Genomic DNA, 18,983 nt, shown 5'->3' with positions numbered 1-18,983 from the left:
ACCTGGTCTTCACCTGAGGACGGCTGCTTGCGTTGTGGCCGAAACGTCGTGAGAATTATTTTATGTTTTATTTTTATTATTTTATTACTTCCCTTCTACGTGACTTTACCGAAAGAACCAAGAAGATGAATCCCTGCAGTCACGAAAGCTTTAAATCGAAAAATTGGTAAAATGTAAAGGTTTAGTTTAGTTGCTTCAATGGGGATTGTTTGGGACTTTAGGAATGTGATTATAGTCACCGAGAAACACACACGACAGGAATATTCGAATGAGCTTTCACCTTACTCTGTTTTCTTAACGAATTCGAAGCAATGAAAGTGATTTTTCCAAACATCCCAATGCGGAACCTCCCTGAGTCCTTGAGACTCACGATGTTCAAGGATAAGAATGGAGTGGCAGGCAAGGAGTGTAGAGTGCGTCATAGAGGACGTCAATTGAGAACATGGAGCGATGAACTCAGCTCGGAGTGCAGGTGGATTATTACACACCTGGGGACCATGAAAAACGGTGATGGATTTATGGAGCCTTGCATCCAACAATTAGCAGCCTTTTTGCGTTTAGTTTGTTGTTCTTCCCCCGCACCTCCGAGTCGCACGGTTGGCTACGTATGGTGCGAAAGAAGTTCAACATACCTACAACAATGGATTGATCATGGCTGATGATGATAATTGTAAAGGCACCCTGTGTAATGTTACAACAAGGCGGCCCTGCCAATTCTGCTGCTGGCTTCTTGCTTATGCAGCTCAATGTAATGTGTAGGCGACTGGCGTGGTGTTTACACACCCTCTCGTGTTTCGTGTCGGCCTTCATAAGTGCTCGTTAACACCACTTGATCCAAAAGTCTGTGAAGGCTTTACGGAGGAAACTGGAATTGTCTCGTGTATATATATATGGGTGGAATTGTGGCGCAGTGGTTAGGACTGCGCTGTGAATCCGGCAGTCCAAGTTCAATTCTCAAGCACAGCTAACATCGGTGGCAATTATCTGAACCGATCATGGGCCTCCTTTATATCGACTCGGCAGTAAATGAGTATCTGGTGTGTTGTGCAAACATCAGCACTGAAGAGACAGCTGGCCAGCGACCAGCCTTGCACAACACTGTCAAAACAGTCCGTGGATGTTTTATTTGATCGCGTAATGCATCAGCCAATCATTCTTGATGAGTTTCTTTGGGGTGAGATTCGGGATCAGCAATCGTTGTTCTGTGTTTTTCAATTTCAGTCCACTGTCAGACGAGGGCTTCTCCAACCCCATACAGGTCAAGGGGATTTGTCCATAGTTTACCATGCTGGTTCGTGTGGGTTAATGAAGGTACGGAGCATAGACACGGGAATGTATAATTACAGTACAATAATACACGTTGCTGAACTACTCATCATAAAGCCCTGCAGGCGTCTGTGTGTATGGTGGTGGCCTATACAAGCATCGTTCAGGCTCAGGCCTGCTTGACTTCCAAATATGATGAGATTGGGCACATTCTGTGTGATTTGGTCAAAGCCAGCTCGGATGATGAGCTCAAATGACTGAGCTCATAGGGCTCCAACTCAACATATAGTGAGAGGAAAGTGGAGTCCTTGGAGAAGACTCGTGCATGGCAATATCCGAACAGGTAGCTCCATGAACCCACTTGCCTGACTGCCATATTCAGTCCTTCCTGCAGCCATGAGGCTTGGGAGTTTCACAGATCTGCATATCATCATCATGCACCTCCCATGCAGTACATATTGATGTGTCCTGCAGCCGGGGACTCTGGTGGTCTACATTGGCCTGCAGTTCAACGTATTGGTGGTACACAAGTGGTGGGCGGTATATAAAAAAGCAAATTTTGTTGCAATTATTTATTTCCCCGCGATTCGCCAGCCTGGTCAGAAAAGCTTCACAGTCTGTTGCCGTATGGGAACCTCATTTGCCAGTAAAAATATGATTATTGGTTTTTTTACCCTTCCATCTGGCAACAAAACTGACACCTTTTTTACAAGGAGTCATGTTTGCATAGACCGCAATATCTGCAGTCATAATACAAACAAAAGACATAACTCTGATAATGTGCACTGTCCTTGAAGTTGATTGGTCCACACCCGAGACAGCTTTCCTTAGAGCCTAGTCTCACATGGGTTGGACCAGATGACGCCAAAAGGCGCACAACTCAAAGACAATGCACCATCAGAGTATGAGAGCTCGGGGCAAGCATCTGCACTATGGGAACCTCATTTGCCAGTAAAAATATGATAATTGGTTTTTTACCCTTCCATCTGTCAGTTTTGTTGCCTGATGGAAGGGTAAAAAACCAATTATCAGTCTGTTGCCGTCTTGCAGCACCCAGCCCGATGACGATCGGCTGCTCCGTGTTCCAAAGACGGATTTGACTCCTTGTGCGCTAGACTTGGTTGGACGGTTCCTCGATTAATTTCCGGAATAATTCTTTGACGGACAGTGACATCAAAAGATTATGACTCGTGTCGCATGTTTGAATCTAAGGCAACTTGCGATGGAGAGTCTGCAGCTCACTCAAGGGCAACAGCGACATTGTCAGTTCGGGTCTCATCTTTACCTGGTGGGTCTACAGCAGCGCCGCCTCAGTCGGCGGCAACAGCGATGGCTCAGGCATTTTCTTCTGGTGGAGCGTCGGCGATGGCTACAGCGTCTGTTCGGGGTTCATCGTCAGCAGGAGAGTCGGCAGTTCGATCAACGGCAAATGCACGGACGCAGTTGCCGTTTATGAGGACCAGTGCGTTATGCTGCACTGGTGTACCGACAATACATTCATTTTGGGCATTTCGTCTGCCTATAGGGGGCAATGCAGATATGTGGCTTTCTCATTTAAGCAATTTGCAAGAAATGTATCACAATTCTCAAATGTGAAACATGACCTCAGCACACACACAGCCTACTCTTTAAATAGCATCACAGGACCTCTAAAGTTCGCTGCAAATCAGACGACGCCTCGTGCTTAACGGTTAATACAGTACACCCAGAGCATTAACCAGGTTCGCCTCGGTACTCAAACCACACACTCCTACCCATTGCTGCGCAAAATCACCAACCCTCTCCTCTAGAGCTCTTGAATACTAGGAGTGTGTCGCCTGGCTCGCACACGTGTCTGTGTGTGTGCACGAGGCGTTAGTGCAGCGGTTGGCGTGCTGCGCTATGAGCCTGATGATCCGAGTTCGATTTCCGCTCATGGCCAGCACCCTTGACAATTATCTGAACTGGTCCTGGGCCTCCGCTAGGTTGATTCGGTCTCAAATTAGTATTTGGCGCGATGTATAAAAAATTAACCCGTAAAAACAAAGTTTTTCACTATAAATCCTTTATATGCGTGGCATCGGTTTTATTTTATTATTCAATTCTGTTTTTCTTGAGTAAGAGTTTCATTTTTATCACATTGGTATTTTAAATTAAATATGACATTTTTTTTTCCTAAAAAGTGGAAAAGTTTTGAAAAAAATTTTTCACGAAAATAAATTGTCACGCACAACGAGTCTGTGTGCAAAATGTCAGCTCGACTGGATCACGGGAAGTGGGTTAAAAAACGACCGAAAGATTTGCACGGTCGTAAGCACGCAAGCAAGCAAGTGAACTTAATATAAAGGATTTAAAAACATCGTCACTCGGGAGACAAAGGTGTGGTGTTTTCCATGGCACCCCCTCGTGTATTTCGTGCAAGCCTTCAATGGTGCTAACTCGCCAACGGCACTTGCCCCAACAGTCTATTGAGGCTATATGGGGGACCTTTGTCTGTGTGCACGAGGCGGTCAATGCGTACGGGCAGGTGGCGAGGCATGACAGGCCCGCATGCCTCTGGGCTGACGTCTGTGGCGCGTGTGTTAAATATAGTCGCTCCTGCAAGGCACGGATGGCAGAGCCTCGTCTGCTAATGTTAGGGGGGTGACTCATGGTGGGGGAGGCCTTCGTGGGATATCGTATGCGGATGCCACTGCAATGGAGCTGCTGCTCCTGCTGATGATGATGAATGAATGTTATGGCGATTATTGAACCTTATGGCGGGACCCCGGGGTCCCATAAGCCCCCGGCTCTCGCATAAACATTATATTATAATGTAAATATTATATTATAATCAGTTTAACACGTAGGCTTTCGCGACCAATATTATTCATAATCAACGTTTTTGGGTTTAGATCGCGATATTCAACACACCGGTGGGCTAAAGCAGTGAGCTATTTGTCTTTTGTCAACGTGACACTTTTTTACTGATTGGCCGTGTCGGGTGGTGGAGGGTTACGACACATTTATAAATAACGCGATCTAAACCCAAAAACGTTGATTATGAATTATATTATAATGTTAACAAAAACTTTGCTCTTTTTCACCAATGGGTTTGAAGGATGGTGGCAAGTGTTGTCTTGTTATACTATGCCTTTAAAACTGGAAACAACTTAAATGCAGTACCTCTATTTAAATACACTATCGAAAAAATTATGTACACCCCTCTGCCAATCGGCCTTGTTTCTCAGTGTGGATTTGTGAACACGCTTTGTAAACAGTACATAAAATAGTACGCGTTTTCAATGCGCTGTTCATATTGTAACAAGCGCTTATACCAATGTCACTCTACAGAGTAGTGGGTCGCCGCTCCTCTTATCCGCATTGATACGAGCGGTATGTGGGGTCTATGGCTTAACCGCAAAAAAACCCTATCTGCACAGATGCATACGGACAAGAGAAGTATTATAATCAAACAGGAGGAATTAACGGTTCAACGCATCTCATCTGTTAAATATCTGCAGGTAATCCTGGCTGCAGACATTGGTAGGTCACAAATAATAATGAAGATAAGAGAGCAGTTTCACTGTATTATGCAGACCGTGATGATAAATAAAGGACTTAAGTCGTGTAGGCAGTTTGAGCAACTTTGGATAATACTTATGATCCTGCCCATACCCGAGCATGGAGTGCATTCGCTTGTTCAGCTCTTCTGCGCTTTCGTCCTCGCTGCTGCGCTTGGACATGACATGACAACAGAATGATCCGCGCCAGGTGGGTCGTGGCATTTATGTGCGTGGTGGGATGGAGTTGCCAAAAATAAATAAATTGATTACGATTTTGACTTCTGTTTATTCCGGACCCCGGGGTCCGCCATAAGGTTCAATTAGCGCTTTAAATAGTATTTATTTTATTATTTGGTGATGCTGCCGCTCGTGCAAAAACACAATTCACGAAACAAAGACAACAAATTCGTCAATATACATACATAGAAAACTGATTTCTTCAGAATTGCTTTTTGTGTTTAGTTTGTTGTCCTTCTACCGCATCTCCGATTAGCACGATTAGTTACGTACGGTGCGAAAGAGGTTCAACATACATACGTCAATAACACTGTGTGTGGCCTTAAAAGAACACAAAATATATGAGGCGATGTTTTGGGCAATGGTCAATTGGGTTAATCGGAGGTGCGGAGTGCCTTGAAATTCCTTTTCATTTGCTATGAAGAAGGGCCATTTCCCAAAACATGTGTTGAATGTGTTGAGTTTTAGTTTTTTCGAGTAGTTTTAACAACATGGCAATAATATGACATCATCATGTTCGTCACGGTGTAATTGGCACTATTTCCTTCATGAACGTTATGGAAAACTTTATAAAGTCACAACGATTCAAAGGCCTAGGGCAGGGGTCGGCAACCAAAATAACAAGAAGAGCAATTTCTTTCCAATTCGGTACAAAATTCAGTATTTCAAGAGCCGCAATGCATCTGAGTACATACTGTACATACGTACATATCGTCAAGAAGCAGCCTGTAAAGAGCCGCATGCGGCTCCGGAGCCGTAGGTTGCCGACCCCTGGGCTAGGGCAAGCTTACGTTGATTGAACTGCAGCCGAATAACGTTGTTCGTATTGGAGGTGCAGCACAGCATAAAACACAAGGCGTTAATCATGGGAAACAATTGCAAAATAAGGGAAACTGATTTTGTGATAATCGTTGTGTCATGAAAAATCATTGTATCATATCGTGAAACATAATATCGTGGCAATCTTCATGACGTTATCTTTTTTTAAAGAACAGCCCTTTGTCAATCCATCGTGAAACAGGCTCCACTAGCAGAGCCAGTGGGGGGGGGGGGGGGGGGGGGCACGTGCCCCCCCAATGATCCGATCGAAATCCCTAATAAATCAGCATTTTGCGACCCCCTCTGCCACTGTGTAGCATATTATTACGTGCCAGGGACTCTATGAGATGATTGGACAATAGTCTGAGTCCATAATTGGCAATAAGTAACGGCACAGCAGTTATAAGTGACTCAGAATTGTGCCCAGTTGCGTATACAGTACACGACTTCCCTGAAGGCATTCAACTTCAGCGAGCGCGATGCCGATCACACACGGTTCGAATTCGACCCTCGATCAATGGCTGCGCAATCGCCGCACACGCGTTGAATAAACAGCAAGGGACAAGTCCTTACGTACTAACAATTCCTCTATCATTTTCCAATGCTGGAGGGGTTGCCCCCCAACCTGAAAATCCTGGTTCTGTCATTGAAAGGCTCCCGTTGTTTCAGTAATTGCGATTGATGTCACTGATGTCAGTGGAAATCAAACTTTTAGGTCACCTACATTTCATTGTAATTGTACTGTATTGTAATTTGGAAGATTCCGGCAGTGAAGTCGGTCACCATAAATCGTTTAGTCATTGATTTGTCTCCCTGGTCAAATGAACGTTGGGCAGTGCGATGTCAGTGGTGAAAATCCCACATTCCTATGTCGGAGGCCAAGTTCTTCCAGAAGACAACCGTTGTTTGACTCTTCCACAAAGTGGTATCCATTTGATCAACTGCAAAGGCACAATGTCTTCTCCCAAGCTTCGGATTGCGAGTGCTCTGGCACAGGACCATGCAGGCCATTAGCAAGCGCGTAACTAGAAGATTGGTTCGTGGACACAAGTGTGTAAAGCACGTGCTTGTATATCTGTTTACAGGATTCCACTACCACAGACCTGAGTGTTGACATGTGTTGTCTCATTGGAGTCAGAAGGGTCATAGGTCAATGAAAAGGTTTTAGGTCAGTAACATTTTCTTGGTTCTTTCGGTAAAGTCACGTAGAATTGAAATAATAAAATGATAAAAATAAAACATAATAAAATATTTCTCACGACGTTTCGGCCACAACGCAGGTGGAGAACAGGTCTGTCGAGGAGACAGAGTCTGTTTTCTGACAGATCTGTTCTTCACCTGAGGATGGCTACTTGCGTTGTGGCCGAAACGTCGTGAGAATTATTTTATTATGTTTTATTTTTATCATTTTATTATTTCAATTCTACGTGACTTTACCGAAAGAACCAAGAAGATGAATCCCTGCAGTCACGAAAGCTTTAAATCGAAAGTCAGTAACATTGTTAAGTTGATCAGAGACTTTTGAGAAAAACCGAATGTTTGTTATAGACTGCTTGGGGTTAACCAACTTAAATATTTCAGTAAATGTCTTTACAATCCTAGTATTGCCGCATTTCAGTAATGCTTGTGTATTAACTATTTAGATTAGATTGTGTCAAATTTTTCACAGCTTTGGATGGGCTTATTGCTTATTGTCCACAAGTATGATATACACAAACTATATTGAAGAGTCTTCTTGAAGAACAGGTCTGTCGGGGAGTCTTCACCTGAGGACAGCTGCTTGCGTTGTGGCCGAAACGTCGTGAGAATTATTTCATTATGTTTTATTTTATTATTTTATTATTTCCATTCTACGTGACTTTACCGAAAGAACCAAGAAGATTAATCTCTGCAGTCACGAAAGCTTTAAATCGAAATATATTGAAGAGTGTTCGTAAATAAATATGTATTTGCACTTAATAATGAAAAAGGTGCTGGCAAATATCACTTGTTTCCTAGCATTCTTTAAAGCTTAATGGAGAAAAACATCTTTGCCTTTCGTACGTGTATATTATCCTCCCAAATTGAAGCCTCATCGCCGAACCCATAACTTCCCCGCTAAAAGCCACCCTCCCAGGGGTCGTAGCGAGAGGCCCCATGCTAAAAACCACTCGGCAACAGGTGGCATCACGACTTCATTTCAACCACACGGGGCCACAGCCACAGAGCCAGAGAGGCTTTCACGATCACGCCACAACGCGTCTGCGTTGCGTCACTAGCCACACGGGCTATGTTTAGTGTCCTCGTCTCTCTCCCACTCTCTCTGCCTCTTGGCTGGCCTCTTGTGCTCAATTTCAAACAAACCTAAAAGCCCGTGTTGGCAGAAGTGCACAAGCACTGGTGGAAAGAACTTCGCCGCTGTCGTCATAAACGCTGCAAGTAAAATATTTTGCGTCTGAGTGCTGCGCTGTTTGGCAGAGCGCTCCACTGACAAGTTGCAAGGTTGAGAGTTAAAATCCCGGCTTTGTGTCGACTCAGCCAACAACGAGTCCACGGTCGTTTAGATGAATAACACTCCGAAGATGGACCATTGCCCATCTGCAGAGCAGAAATAGCATGACCCATCGTGCAAAACCAGCACTGATATGACTGCCAAGCAATCCAGTGCCTCCTCCTGTTCCAGAGATTGGTGGCATAGTGGCAAGCGTGTTGTTTCATGAACCCGGCAGTTACCATCAGTGGTAATTATCTGTCCCTTCCCTAAGTTAGCTTGGCCTTAAATGAGTACCTGGTGCAGTGTGTCTAAATATCAGCACTCGGAAGACATAGGCGACCTGGTGTGATGCTGCCCATACCCTTTCGTGCACCGTGCCAGCCTTCATTGGTGCTTCTTTAACAGCTCTTGCCCCAACCACTTGTGTAGGCTGTGTAGGGCACCTTTGTCTTTGGCTCACTCCATCCCGCCTCGTCTCTCTTTTCCAGGGCTACATCGCGGCGAGAGCTCGTCCGATCGCCAGGTGAAGGAGGCCAAGACCAAGTGCCGGACTATCGCGTCGCTGCTCACCGAAGCGCCGGACCCCCACTCGCGGGGGGTGCTTATGTTCAAGAAGCGGCGGCGGCGCGCTAAGCATTACACGCTCGTCAGCTTTGGCGAGGGCGACGACACGGACGGCGGCGTCGACACGGACGCTGGTCTTGACACGGACGCGGCGCCGTACACGAGCGAGTCCGACCTCGACGAGGACAGCGCCTTCACCGACCTCGAGCAGGAGATGGAGGCCGAGCGAGCGCGCGCCGCGGCCGCCTCCGCCGTCGCCCAGCTGGGCACGATCGATGGCCTCACCGGCAGGGGGGCCGAGATGTTCAAGAAGCGGCAGAGGAACGCCGGCGTGGAGCCGGCCGTGAACGGGGACGCACCTGATGAGTGGGTCTTCCTCGGCACGGAGGACCTGCCGGCCCCGTGGTCGGGCCCGGAGCCGCATGAGGCGAGGGACAAATTCTTCGAGCGCCCAGCATGCGGGGAGGCGCAGCAACCTCGCTCTTCCCAACAGGGGCCGCCACTCGGCGTTCAGCTGCATAACGCCGCACCGCAAAATTCGTGCGCTTTCGTGCAGCCCATGATGCAGGTCCCGCCTGCTCATCAAGTTCATCCGAGCGCCGGCAACCCCGGTGTTGGCAACGGAGTGACGGCATTCCAGCAGATCACCGTTAACAGCAGCTCGGTGGCCCAAACGAGCATGGCGCAGGAGATGATGAGTTCATCTGTAAAGGTGAACAGCTTCCAACAGGAGCAGCAACAGCAGCACAAGCAGCAGATGGTGGTCAAGACCAAGCAGGTGGCCAATGTCGTGAACCGCACCGCCCGTCCGTTCACGCCCGCAGGTCCAATCGAGAACCGTGCAGCAACGCCGTTTGCCGCGCAGCCCGCTCCCAAGATGACCGCACAATTCAACCAGGTTGCTGGAAATGAACTCCCACTGAGGGCTAATCCTCCAGAGCGGCAGGGTCAGGCACCGGAGATTCCATGCGTCGCTCAAGTGAATGTGCACCCCGCAGTGAGCGCTCAGGCCACAGTCACCCCTGCGGTAACTCCGGTGGCCTCCCCAGCCGTCGTCGCACCGAGGCAGAGGCCCTCGGTGAACATAAACTACGTCTCGGCACAAAGTCCTCAGCGCGGGGTCAACGCAGATCAGCATGGTAGTCGTGTGGCAGCAGCAGCAGGGTCTTACGCAGAGGCATCGCCCGTTGCCAATCCGGCACCGGTATCTACATGGAGTTGCCCTGATGCCGAGCAGTCGAAGGAGGGCGGCCCCTCCAACAGCTACCTCTCCCCCGCCAGTCCACAAGTATCGCAGCCTGTGTTCGCAAATAATCCTTCTCTCGGCACAGGTGATCCCCCAGCTTACCAGCCGGTCACTTCCCAATCTGCGTTCGCAGGATCGACAAACATCGTGCCTCCCCCGCCCGCCTACGCACAGCCCGCGGGGTTCGCAAGCACGCAGCAGCACAGCCAGGCGCCGCCGCCCACGCCCGTGACGCCGCTGCCGCAGCCGCAGCAACAGCAACAGCAGCAGCAGCAGACCCCAGTGTTGAGCGTTATCCTTCCTCCGCCCCTGTTCGCTCAGCCCACGGAGCAGGAACAGAGTGGAGACGCCGCCGCCGCCATCTTCAATGGGCTCGGCACCGACACGGCGTCGACGTCGACCGACAGGGACCGTGGCTCTGCGATCTGGTCACCGGAGCCCCCAGTTGAGCAGATGTCATCCAGGGAGCAGCGCATTTCCATCCCCGCGGCAAGGTCCGGCATCCTGGCCGAGGCCAAGAAGCGCAACCAGGGCAACAAGGCCATGTTCACCTTCAAGGAACCGCCAAAGAACTCGCCCAACCCTGACCTCTTGTCCCTCGTGCAAAACCTGGATGACAAAACCAAGCCGGAGGGCCAATTCGAGGTGGGGCTCGAGGAGGACTCCCTTGGCCTTGGGGCGGAGGCGTCCAACTTCTGGCAAACGCAGGCACAGGCGCAAGGCTTCAAGTCCCCGCCACCCGTTGCGCCGAAGCCAATGGCAAAGGTGCAGGGCTACGAGGCATACACGCAGTTGGCCAACCAGGCACCTTCTTGGAGTCATCAGGCACAAGCGGGCACCAGGTCCGATCCACTCCCCTCGTACCGGGCATCTGATACTGTCAGCAATGACCTACCGCAGCAGCCACAGCAGCAGCAACAGCAGCAGGAGATAAAGGCAACACTAGCACAGCCAACGGCGGAGGGCGCGCGGATCGTCTACTCACCAGAGAACAACGCGGTGGCCGCCCGCAAGAAGGCCGCGCAGTCGGCGGCAGCTGTCCTCGCCAGCGACATGTCACAGATGAAGGGCAAGGGTGCACAGCTCTTCGCCAAGAGGCAGAGCCGCATGGAGAAGTACATCGTGGATGGGACATTGTCTCCAGCGGAGGAAATGCGCGGCCCATCTCCGACGCCATCCCTGCCATCCTCCTGGAAGTACTCTTCTCAGATTCGTGCGCCGCCCCCCATCGGCTTCAACCCCATACTCTCACCCTTCTACCCACTCGCGGCGGCCAAGGGGCATGCGACGCAGAACTCGCCCAAGTCTCCGGCGGCGGCCAAGACCAAGGGGAAACCTAAGCCCAGGATGGAGAGTCTGGACGTAATGAAGCATCAGCCCTACCAGCTCAACTCGGCCATGTTTTCATTCTCGCCGCCCACACCGGCGGCGGCGCCAGCAGGCGGCTCGGGTCGACAGGCTCAGTCGCTACCGAGGAACGCGCCACCTCCAACCGCGGCGCAGGCGAGCGAGGCGACGCGGTCGCACTTGGCTGCACAGAATCAGGCATCAGCCATGGTCACGACCCAGCTGCAGATGGAGGTCAGGAGTGTGGAGAAGCCGGCTCAGCAGCAAACTCAACAGCAACAGCCAACCAAGTCGTTTGCCACAGTCTTGCCGCAGCAAATGAACGGCATTTCTACGTCTGCGGAAGCGATGTCGTCGCCCCAAATTAGCGCTAGGCCTCAGCCCTTGGTATCAGCGCCATCCCTGCTCAATGGCCCTGTGCCGCCAACTAATTATGCGTCCGGGGATGACTCTCAGTTGACAACGCCTCCATCTCCTCACCAGCACCGCGTCACTTCACACATCCAGATGGAGGTCAGATCGGCAGCCAGCGGAGTGCCCTCCATCCCGGCTGTCAATGCCTGGCAGCAGCCGCCCCCCACTGGCCTGGCGCCCGCCTACCCGGGCGGACACCAGCCACCTCCATACCCAGGCCACGCGGGCGACAATGCGGGACCCACCGGGTTTGGTACTCAGCTTACCCCGCTCCCAGCCGAGCCCCCACAAGTGTCGCTGGGAAGACCGGGCACCCAGGCTACACTTCTTGTGGCCACGCCTCGACCGTCATTCTCAGCCAAGAAGAACAGGGCACAAGCCCAAGTGTGGAGGCCGGGGGTTGCCAATTGAGTCCTTTCATGGACCTGCGTCCGTTTACTGCCTTCAGGGGTAATTAATTTTTTATGAGTTCCTAGAAATGAGGTCACCCAATGGCTTCTGTGCGTGGAGTTAATGCTCTGCTGTGTCTAGTGAACCAGTGTCGCTTGATGACTGGTGTTTGAAGCCTGAGTAAACTAACTTCATGGGGCGAAGTTCATATGGTGACTCGGCACGGTGACCTGTGACTTCACAGTAAAGTATAAAAAAGCATAGAATTTTGGTTTTGCACTTGCACAGTTATTTAATGAGCTCTGCTCTTGCAGCCTACTTAGAGTGAAACACACTCGCTTGCATGAATGAAAGCAGCGCCTCCTAGTGGTTAATGACAATGATATTTGAAGGTGTGCGGTATCGCTTCCAGGTGTTTCCACCGTGTGACGTGTGCCACTATTGACTGAATGATGATCCCATAACAGGCACTGTCTTGCTCTCTGCGTAGTACGAATAAAGGAATCAGACAAAACGTAAAATTAGCCAGCTCTTCGGCCTTTGAATAAAACTAGTATTTGGTACACACCAATTTTTAAATATGGTTTGTTCGATAATTAGCATTATGTACTTGTACATAATTGCAGCTGCAGAAGGTACATTTTGGCATGCACTATTTTTGGAGGGGTGTTATAAAATATCCACTTTCCCACCAATCTTCTGCTGCTGACTGTGGTAATGTGGAAATGTATACGCAGAGCTTGCATATTTATATTTTCATCACCGATTGTTCTTTTCACACAAGCTGAACAACTGGTTTAGAACTATGATGTGTTGCTTTGGTGAATTGTGGGTAACAGAAATTAGGCTTGGTTGAGATTACATTTTGGACCGCCCCCATATTTTTAAATGTCTTTTGCCCCAAACACAAAGTCACCAACTGGATAGGACACTCCCCGGTTATCGGACTTACCGAATTTGAAATCAGCCCAGCTTGTTTAAAAACATATTACTGGAATACATTTGATTTGGTTGGTTGGCTGGTTGGTCGATATATTAAATGTTAATTATTTCCATTAAATAAAACCCTTTCCTACCTGTTTATGTATTCCTAATTGTAATACATGTACGGCACTTTGTTAATCCACGACTGGGTGAAGGTCTCCACACTCCGTGCTGGTCGTGGCGTTTGGGTGACCATACTTGACCTCGCTGGTCAGTGCGGGTTGGTGAAGGTTGGGGACCATAGACGTGAGAATGAGTACGGTACAGTATTCCCTCGTTATTCACGAGGGATACGTTCTGGAGATGTTCGTGACTAGCAAATATTTAACGAATTACCTTACATAAATACATTTAAAAAATGTAAATACATGAACATTATAATAACACAAAAAAGAAAAAATTGGCTACAAGAAATATAAAGTAACAAAACAAAAAATCATGTTTTGAAGCATTAAATAATAGTTCATGATTGAACTTACTTTAAATCTCATCACTTTATTTATCTCTCTCGATGTGGTCGTGTCGAGTTCCAGATGCGATTCGCGGATAGCCGAAATTGCGCATAGCGAGTTGGTCAATAACGAGGGAATCCCGGTATAGACACACGCACAGCACAAGTGGAGTTTGCAGCACTGCCCTCTGCTGGACACCAAATAGCCCCCGAAAAAAGTCTGTTAATGAGAGAACTGGTGGCTCGGTGAGGTTGGTGACGCTTGCAGGGAAGTAATGTTATTTAAAAAAATAGGGTCTCGTCACATGGGAGGGTGGTCAACTCCACGTGGAATAGACAAACGCACAGTCGTATGTTGAATCTCTTCACACCGTACGTAGCCAACCGTGCTCATCGGAGGGGCGGGGGAAGGACATACAACGAAACACAAAAGCTGTTTTAAAGAATTGAGTATTCAATTTGGATTTAAAAGTGCAACCACCCATTTCAAAATTCACCATCAGCAATCGGTGCACACAAGCAGACGGACTTGTGTGTGGTCCCTGAGGTCTCAACTTTCTGTGTAAACCAAATGGGTGTCTTACCAAGTAATCCAAGAGCAGATTTGTTGTGTAAAGGTCAAACACACATCTCAAATTAACATTAAAAAAAGCGAAAAGCTGAGATTATAAACCTCTTGACCATTATATTGGGTATTTAACGACACGTCAATTGTATGCAAATATTTATGCTCACAAATGTATGTATCGAATCTTATGTATCAGAATCGATTATTTATGATTGTGCAAAGTATATACAAATGACGTGCTCATGTTCGATTTAAGCCGGTAAGCAAACAGCTGTACAAACGAGAGGGAGAAAAAACTAAAAATACAAATTAGACTGAAAATTCGATGAAAAAGAGTTACTGTTGAATCAATTCCCAACCCCAAATCTTCACAGAGAAAGACCTTGAGGTGCTGGCTGTCGATTCTGCAATAGCTGCCAATTTGGGCAGAAGTGACGGTGGTATGTGGCATCCATGGTATTGGTTGTGATGCAATTTTGACATTTATTTCAATCGTGTCTATACCCTTGACCATGAAACTGGCATGGTGGATGACAAGGTGTAAGTGTTGTGATAGATAATAGATTGGTTGAAGTGAAATCTAAGGTAGTCCTCGTGCAGCGGTGTATTAGCACAGGCTCAGAGGACTCCAGCTGTGTCATTAGCAAATGACGAACCACTTTTCCACACAGGAAAATGTACCGATTTGGTGCGACCCGTTTTCATAAAGTAGTCGATTAGAACCAGGTTACAATGATATATTTCTCAAAACATTGACGAACACATGTACATATTCTTGGTTCTTTCTGTAATGTCACGTAGAAGGGAAACAATAAAATAAAAATATAATGATGATTGCTTGTGTTGCAGTCGAAACGTCGTGAGAATTGTATAGTTTTATAATTTATTATTTTATTGTTTCCCTTCTACGTGACTTTACCGAAAGAACCAAGAATATGAATCCCTGCAGTCACGAAAGCTTTAAATCAGAACACATGTACATTTGTATGTGTTTTTGTCTGTAAAAAATAACCGTAGCTCCACCAATCTCAGTTTATGTAAACGGAGAGATATATTCATGAACAAAACCTTTTGACCCAATAATTCTACAAATTTTAATTATAATTCCTGATTGTGCTTATCCACGAGCATTTCCAATAGCTTGGCGTGTGACATCAGTCCTGTTTATGAATCTTATAGTGGATAAGGTGTAACCGGTATGCAACTAGCCACGTCATTGTGATGAATCATGTTACCATAAGACAATATTATTGATTCATTGTGTACTTACAATTCACCAAGATTTAATTGTTTAAAAGTCCCATGGGGTGGTACTGTATTGTATTGTGTTCTCCAGTTGTGTCCCTAGAACGGTTCATTCCCTCTCTTCTTCAATCTTGCACGTGTACTTTATTTGTTTTCAGCTTCATCCCCATTTAGCAGTTCAATCAACTCCTACAGTTGCATTATCATTGGTGCAGCCCACGCGTATATGGATCAAGCAAACTTCATAGACGTTTAAAATAATCGATTCTCACATGCACAACTTGGATAATTTGGCATACGCGCCAAAGGTAAATTTTATCACACGAATCGACGCATCCTTTCTTGGAATATCTAGCAGTTTGTTTTCTTTGCCATCCGAATTCAGTGGTCATGATGTGTGTTGTAAAAGTATTTTCAGCCAAGGTTTAAAAGGGGTTCGCAACGGTGTTTTGTGCTGGAGTGGTTATAACACGAGTAATGATGCATTCGCCAAATCTCGACCCTCAGTGTGGTCTCTCAGGGACTAACGGCATAAAAAATTAGGAGTCTTTGAATGCAAATTATGAGTGTTTGAATACAAGCTTTGGCCTGCCGTTAGGAGCATTTTTTTACAGCAAAAGCCAATTAAATAACTGGTTAGCACGGTTGGCTACATACATATTTGGTGTTTAACCTTTTGTTGATGTTTGTGATGATTATACGAGAAGGTAATGGGAAGTGTGCTGAAGTCGCATTAGCTTAAGGGAATGTGTTATGTTCCTAGCAGTATCAGAAAAATACAAATTTGCAAGGAGAGCGAGCTACAACTGGAAAAAAGTATGACACTAAAGTATTTCTATAATTGTGCATAACTTAAATAATGCTATAATGCAAGCTGACATCCTTTACAAAATTGAAAATTTTCCATGCTCAAACGTGTAATGGAGAGTACTTTCCTCCATTAGCAAGCCTGAGTCTGTGAAGCATATTTCACATTCCCATGACTGTGAGCAGTTTCTCCAGGGACTGTCCAGGGTTCACGGTGGCTAGGAGATGTTAACTACATTGGCCTGGGAAACAGGAGGTCGTGGGTTCGAAGCCGACCCTGGCACCTGAATATTTGGAGTTTGAATGTTCTCACCGTTGTCACATGGATTTTTCTCCGGGTCCTCCAGTTTTTCCCTCCATATTAAGAAACATGTGTTTAGAGTATTTTACTGCTATAATTTTCCACGTGATAAGCCACTTTGTTGAGCCATTATTTGTGGCCAGGTCGCTTCTGAAAAAGAGCTATATAGCTCAGTGGGTCTTTCCTGGTAAAATAAAAAAAAAGTTTAGTTTTATAGACTTGGTCTGCAAGGTGGTGAGATGGCAGGATGGCAATTCTTCAGGTTCCGCAGTGTCCCATATGTTAAAAAGAACCCCACATACAGCAATGGAATTGGCCATACAGTACATCCCAATGTAAGACTATCAAGAAAGAAAGCCTTGAGACTCCACGAGGCTTTCCTGGGTCATTTGTTGAATTCCAGTACTGTATTCTTAGCTTTACAAAATGCGACTGATATTAACTCTGTAAAGGTTGAGGTGTTACTCAACTGGGTTTAAAACTCGCAACCTTCCAATCGTGATGCACTCTACGGAGCCACCTGTGGCACATTACCCTGTATATCCTGTGGAGCTGATAATAAGTATAACCCGTAAAAACAAAGTTTTTCACTATAAATCCTTTATATGCGTGGCGGCTAGAGTCCTATCGTCCTCTGGCTTGAGATGGCTGCCACCTATGGGTCAGATGATTGTCTGCCAGTATTAAGCAATTGGTAATTAAATATTTAATTTGTTTTCCCTAAACAGTGTAAAATTTTGGGAAAATTTTTTTTCACGAACATTAATTGTCTCGCACAACGAGTCTGTGTGCAAAATGTCAGCTCGATTGGATCACGGGAAGTGGGTTAAAAAACGAGCGAAAGATTTGCACGGTCGTAAGCAAGCAAGCAAGCACGCAAGCACGCAAGCAAGCAAGCAAGCGAACTTAATATAAAGGATTTAACAAAAATCAGTCCGTGTGATTGGGTATAAAATTTGGGGAAGCTAAAACAGAAGAACTGCAATGATGGTGGCCATACACACCGGACATTGTGCATATGCACGCACGGGGTTTGCACAGAGCATCACTCTTTGGGGTTATTTTCTTCCCATAATTATGAGTTGACTAACAATTGCAGTTCTCGAGACGATATCTTGCAAGCTTTAAGAGGGTTTTTTTTTAAGAAGGTGTATTTGAAGTACGAGAAGGGGGTCTGTTAAAGGCGTAGACGGAGATTTGAGAATCTCAATGTGGACGGTATATATGTAAGGTTGTTTGACGGAATGTACAGACGAGAGGATTTTAATTATTTTGGAGAGTACTGTGTCGGTTTAAAAGTGCCTGGAATCACTGCACAAATGCTTTACTAACCAATAAATGGCTTGTAGGACTATTCATTTGACATGGAGATTTGAAGCACATCCTTTAAGACGTCATGAAGAAATTCTCAAACGTTTTTGTTCTTGTCGTTTTTTTATACCCATATGGTTATTGCGTCATAAAAAATACGTTTGCCATGCACACCTCTCACAGTTTTATGAGACAACTAGACTTTCCGTGTTTAAAAAAAAACCTATATTGCGTGTGGTACTGCTATGTTATCCCATTAAAATAAATGACAAAATAAACATTTGAAATGAACCACATCCTCTATACACAGGTGTGTCTGCAAATGTTTCCTATGCACGAGTCACACTGGTCTTCTGTCATCTTGTGGGGAGTCAGCAGCAGTCATTCTTTGAAGGGACTGATCCCAGTAATCATTTACAGCACTTATCTATCCACTGCTGGTTGAAGGCCCTGCCTACACTCTATCCTCTATCAGTCATGGGGGCTGTTTGGCAATAATTCTAGATTTGAAGCTTTCGTGACTGCAAGGATTAATACTCTTTGGTTTTTTCGGTAAAGTCACGTAGGTAAAAGATAAAATAAAATAAAGTAAAACAACTAAATTAAATCACGACGTTTCGGAAGCAACACAAGCATCCGTCATCAGGTATGACCGCCCCAGTTGCAGTGATTTTGCTGGGGCGGTCATACCTGATTACGGATGCTTGTGTTGCTTCCGAAACGTCGTGATTTAATTTAGTTGTTTTCATTTATTTTGTTATGGCAAGACTTGACTACTCTGGTCAGTGCGGTTTGGTGAAGGTAGAGGGGAAGCCATGGACACGTTGAAATATCACTCATCACTGATGTTAACCGCGGACAAGTATCGAACTCGGGTCGCGAGGTTCACAAAGTGCAGTGCCACTAACCAGTGCGGCACTGCTCCACCCCATATCCCAACCCCGTTAGAGTAATGTGGAATTTCTACCCACAGGTCCAGGGATGCCAACAGAGATGAGCACTGCCCGATGTTCATATCGACAGGGAGACACGGTGA

General features: G+C 46.6%; 1 protein-coding gene across 1 annotated transcript in view; it reads left to right on the top strand.

Moving 5' to 3' along the window:
* The window catches only part of LOC133354435 (uncharacterized), a 65,597-nt gene extending 47,347 nt beyond the window's left edge, over positions 1-18,250 (top strand). The window contains exon 6 of the mRNA XM_061571256.1: positions 8,808-18,250. Coding sequence (XP_061427240.1) covers positions 8,808-12,301 — 3,494 coding nt within the window. The 3' untranslated portion in view covers positions 12,302-18,250. The remainder of the gene's footprint in view (positions 1-8,807) is intronic.
* The last annotated feature ends 733 nt before the right edge of the window (positions 18,251-18,983 follow it).

This window comes from Lethenteron reissneri, chromosome 47 (assembly GCF_015708825.2).
Source record: "Lethenteron reissneri isolate LAM-NWPU_2019-01 chromosome 47, ASM1570882v1, whole genome shotgun sequence".
In the NCBI taxonomy this organism is placed as follows: Eukaryota; Metazoa; Chordata; class Hyperoartia; order Petromyzontiformes; family Petromyzontidae; genus Lethenteron; species Lethenteron reissneri.
This window is presented reverse-complemented; position numbering and strand designations above follow the sequence as displayed.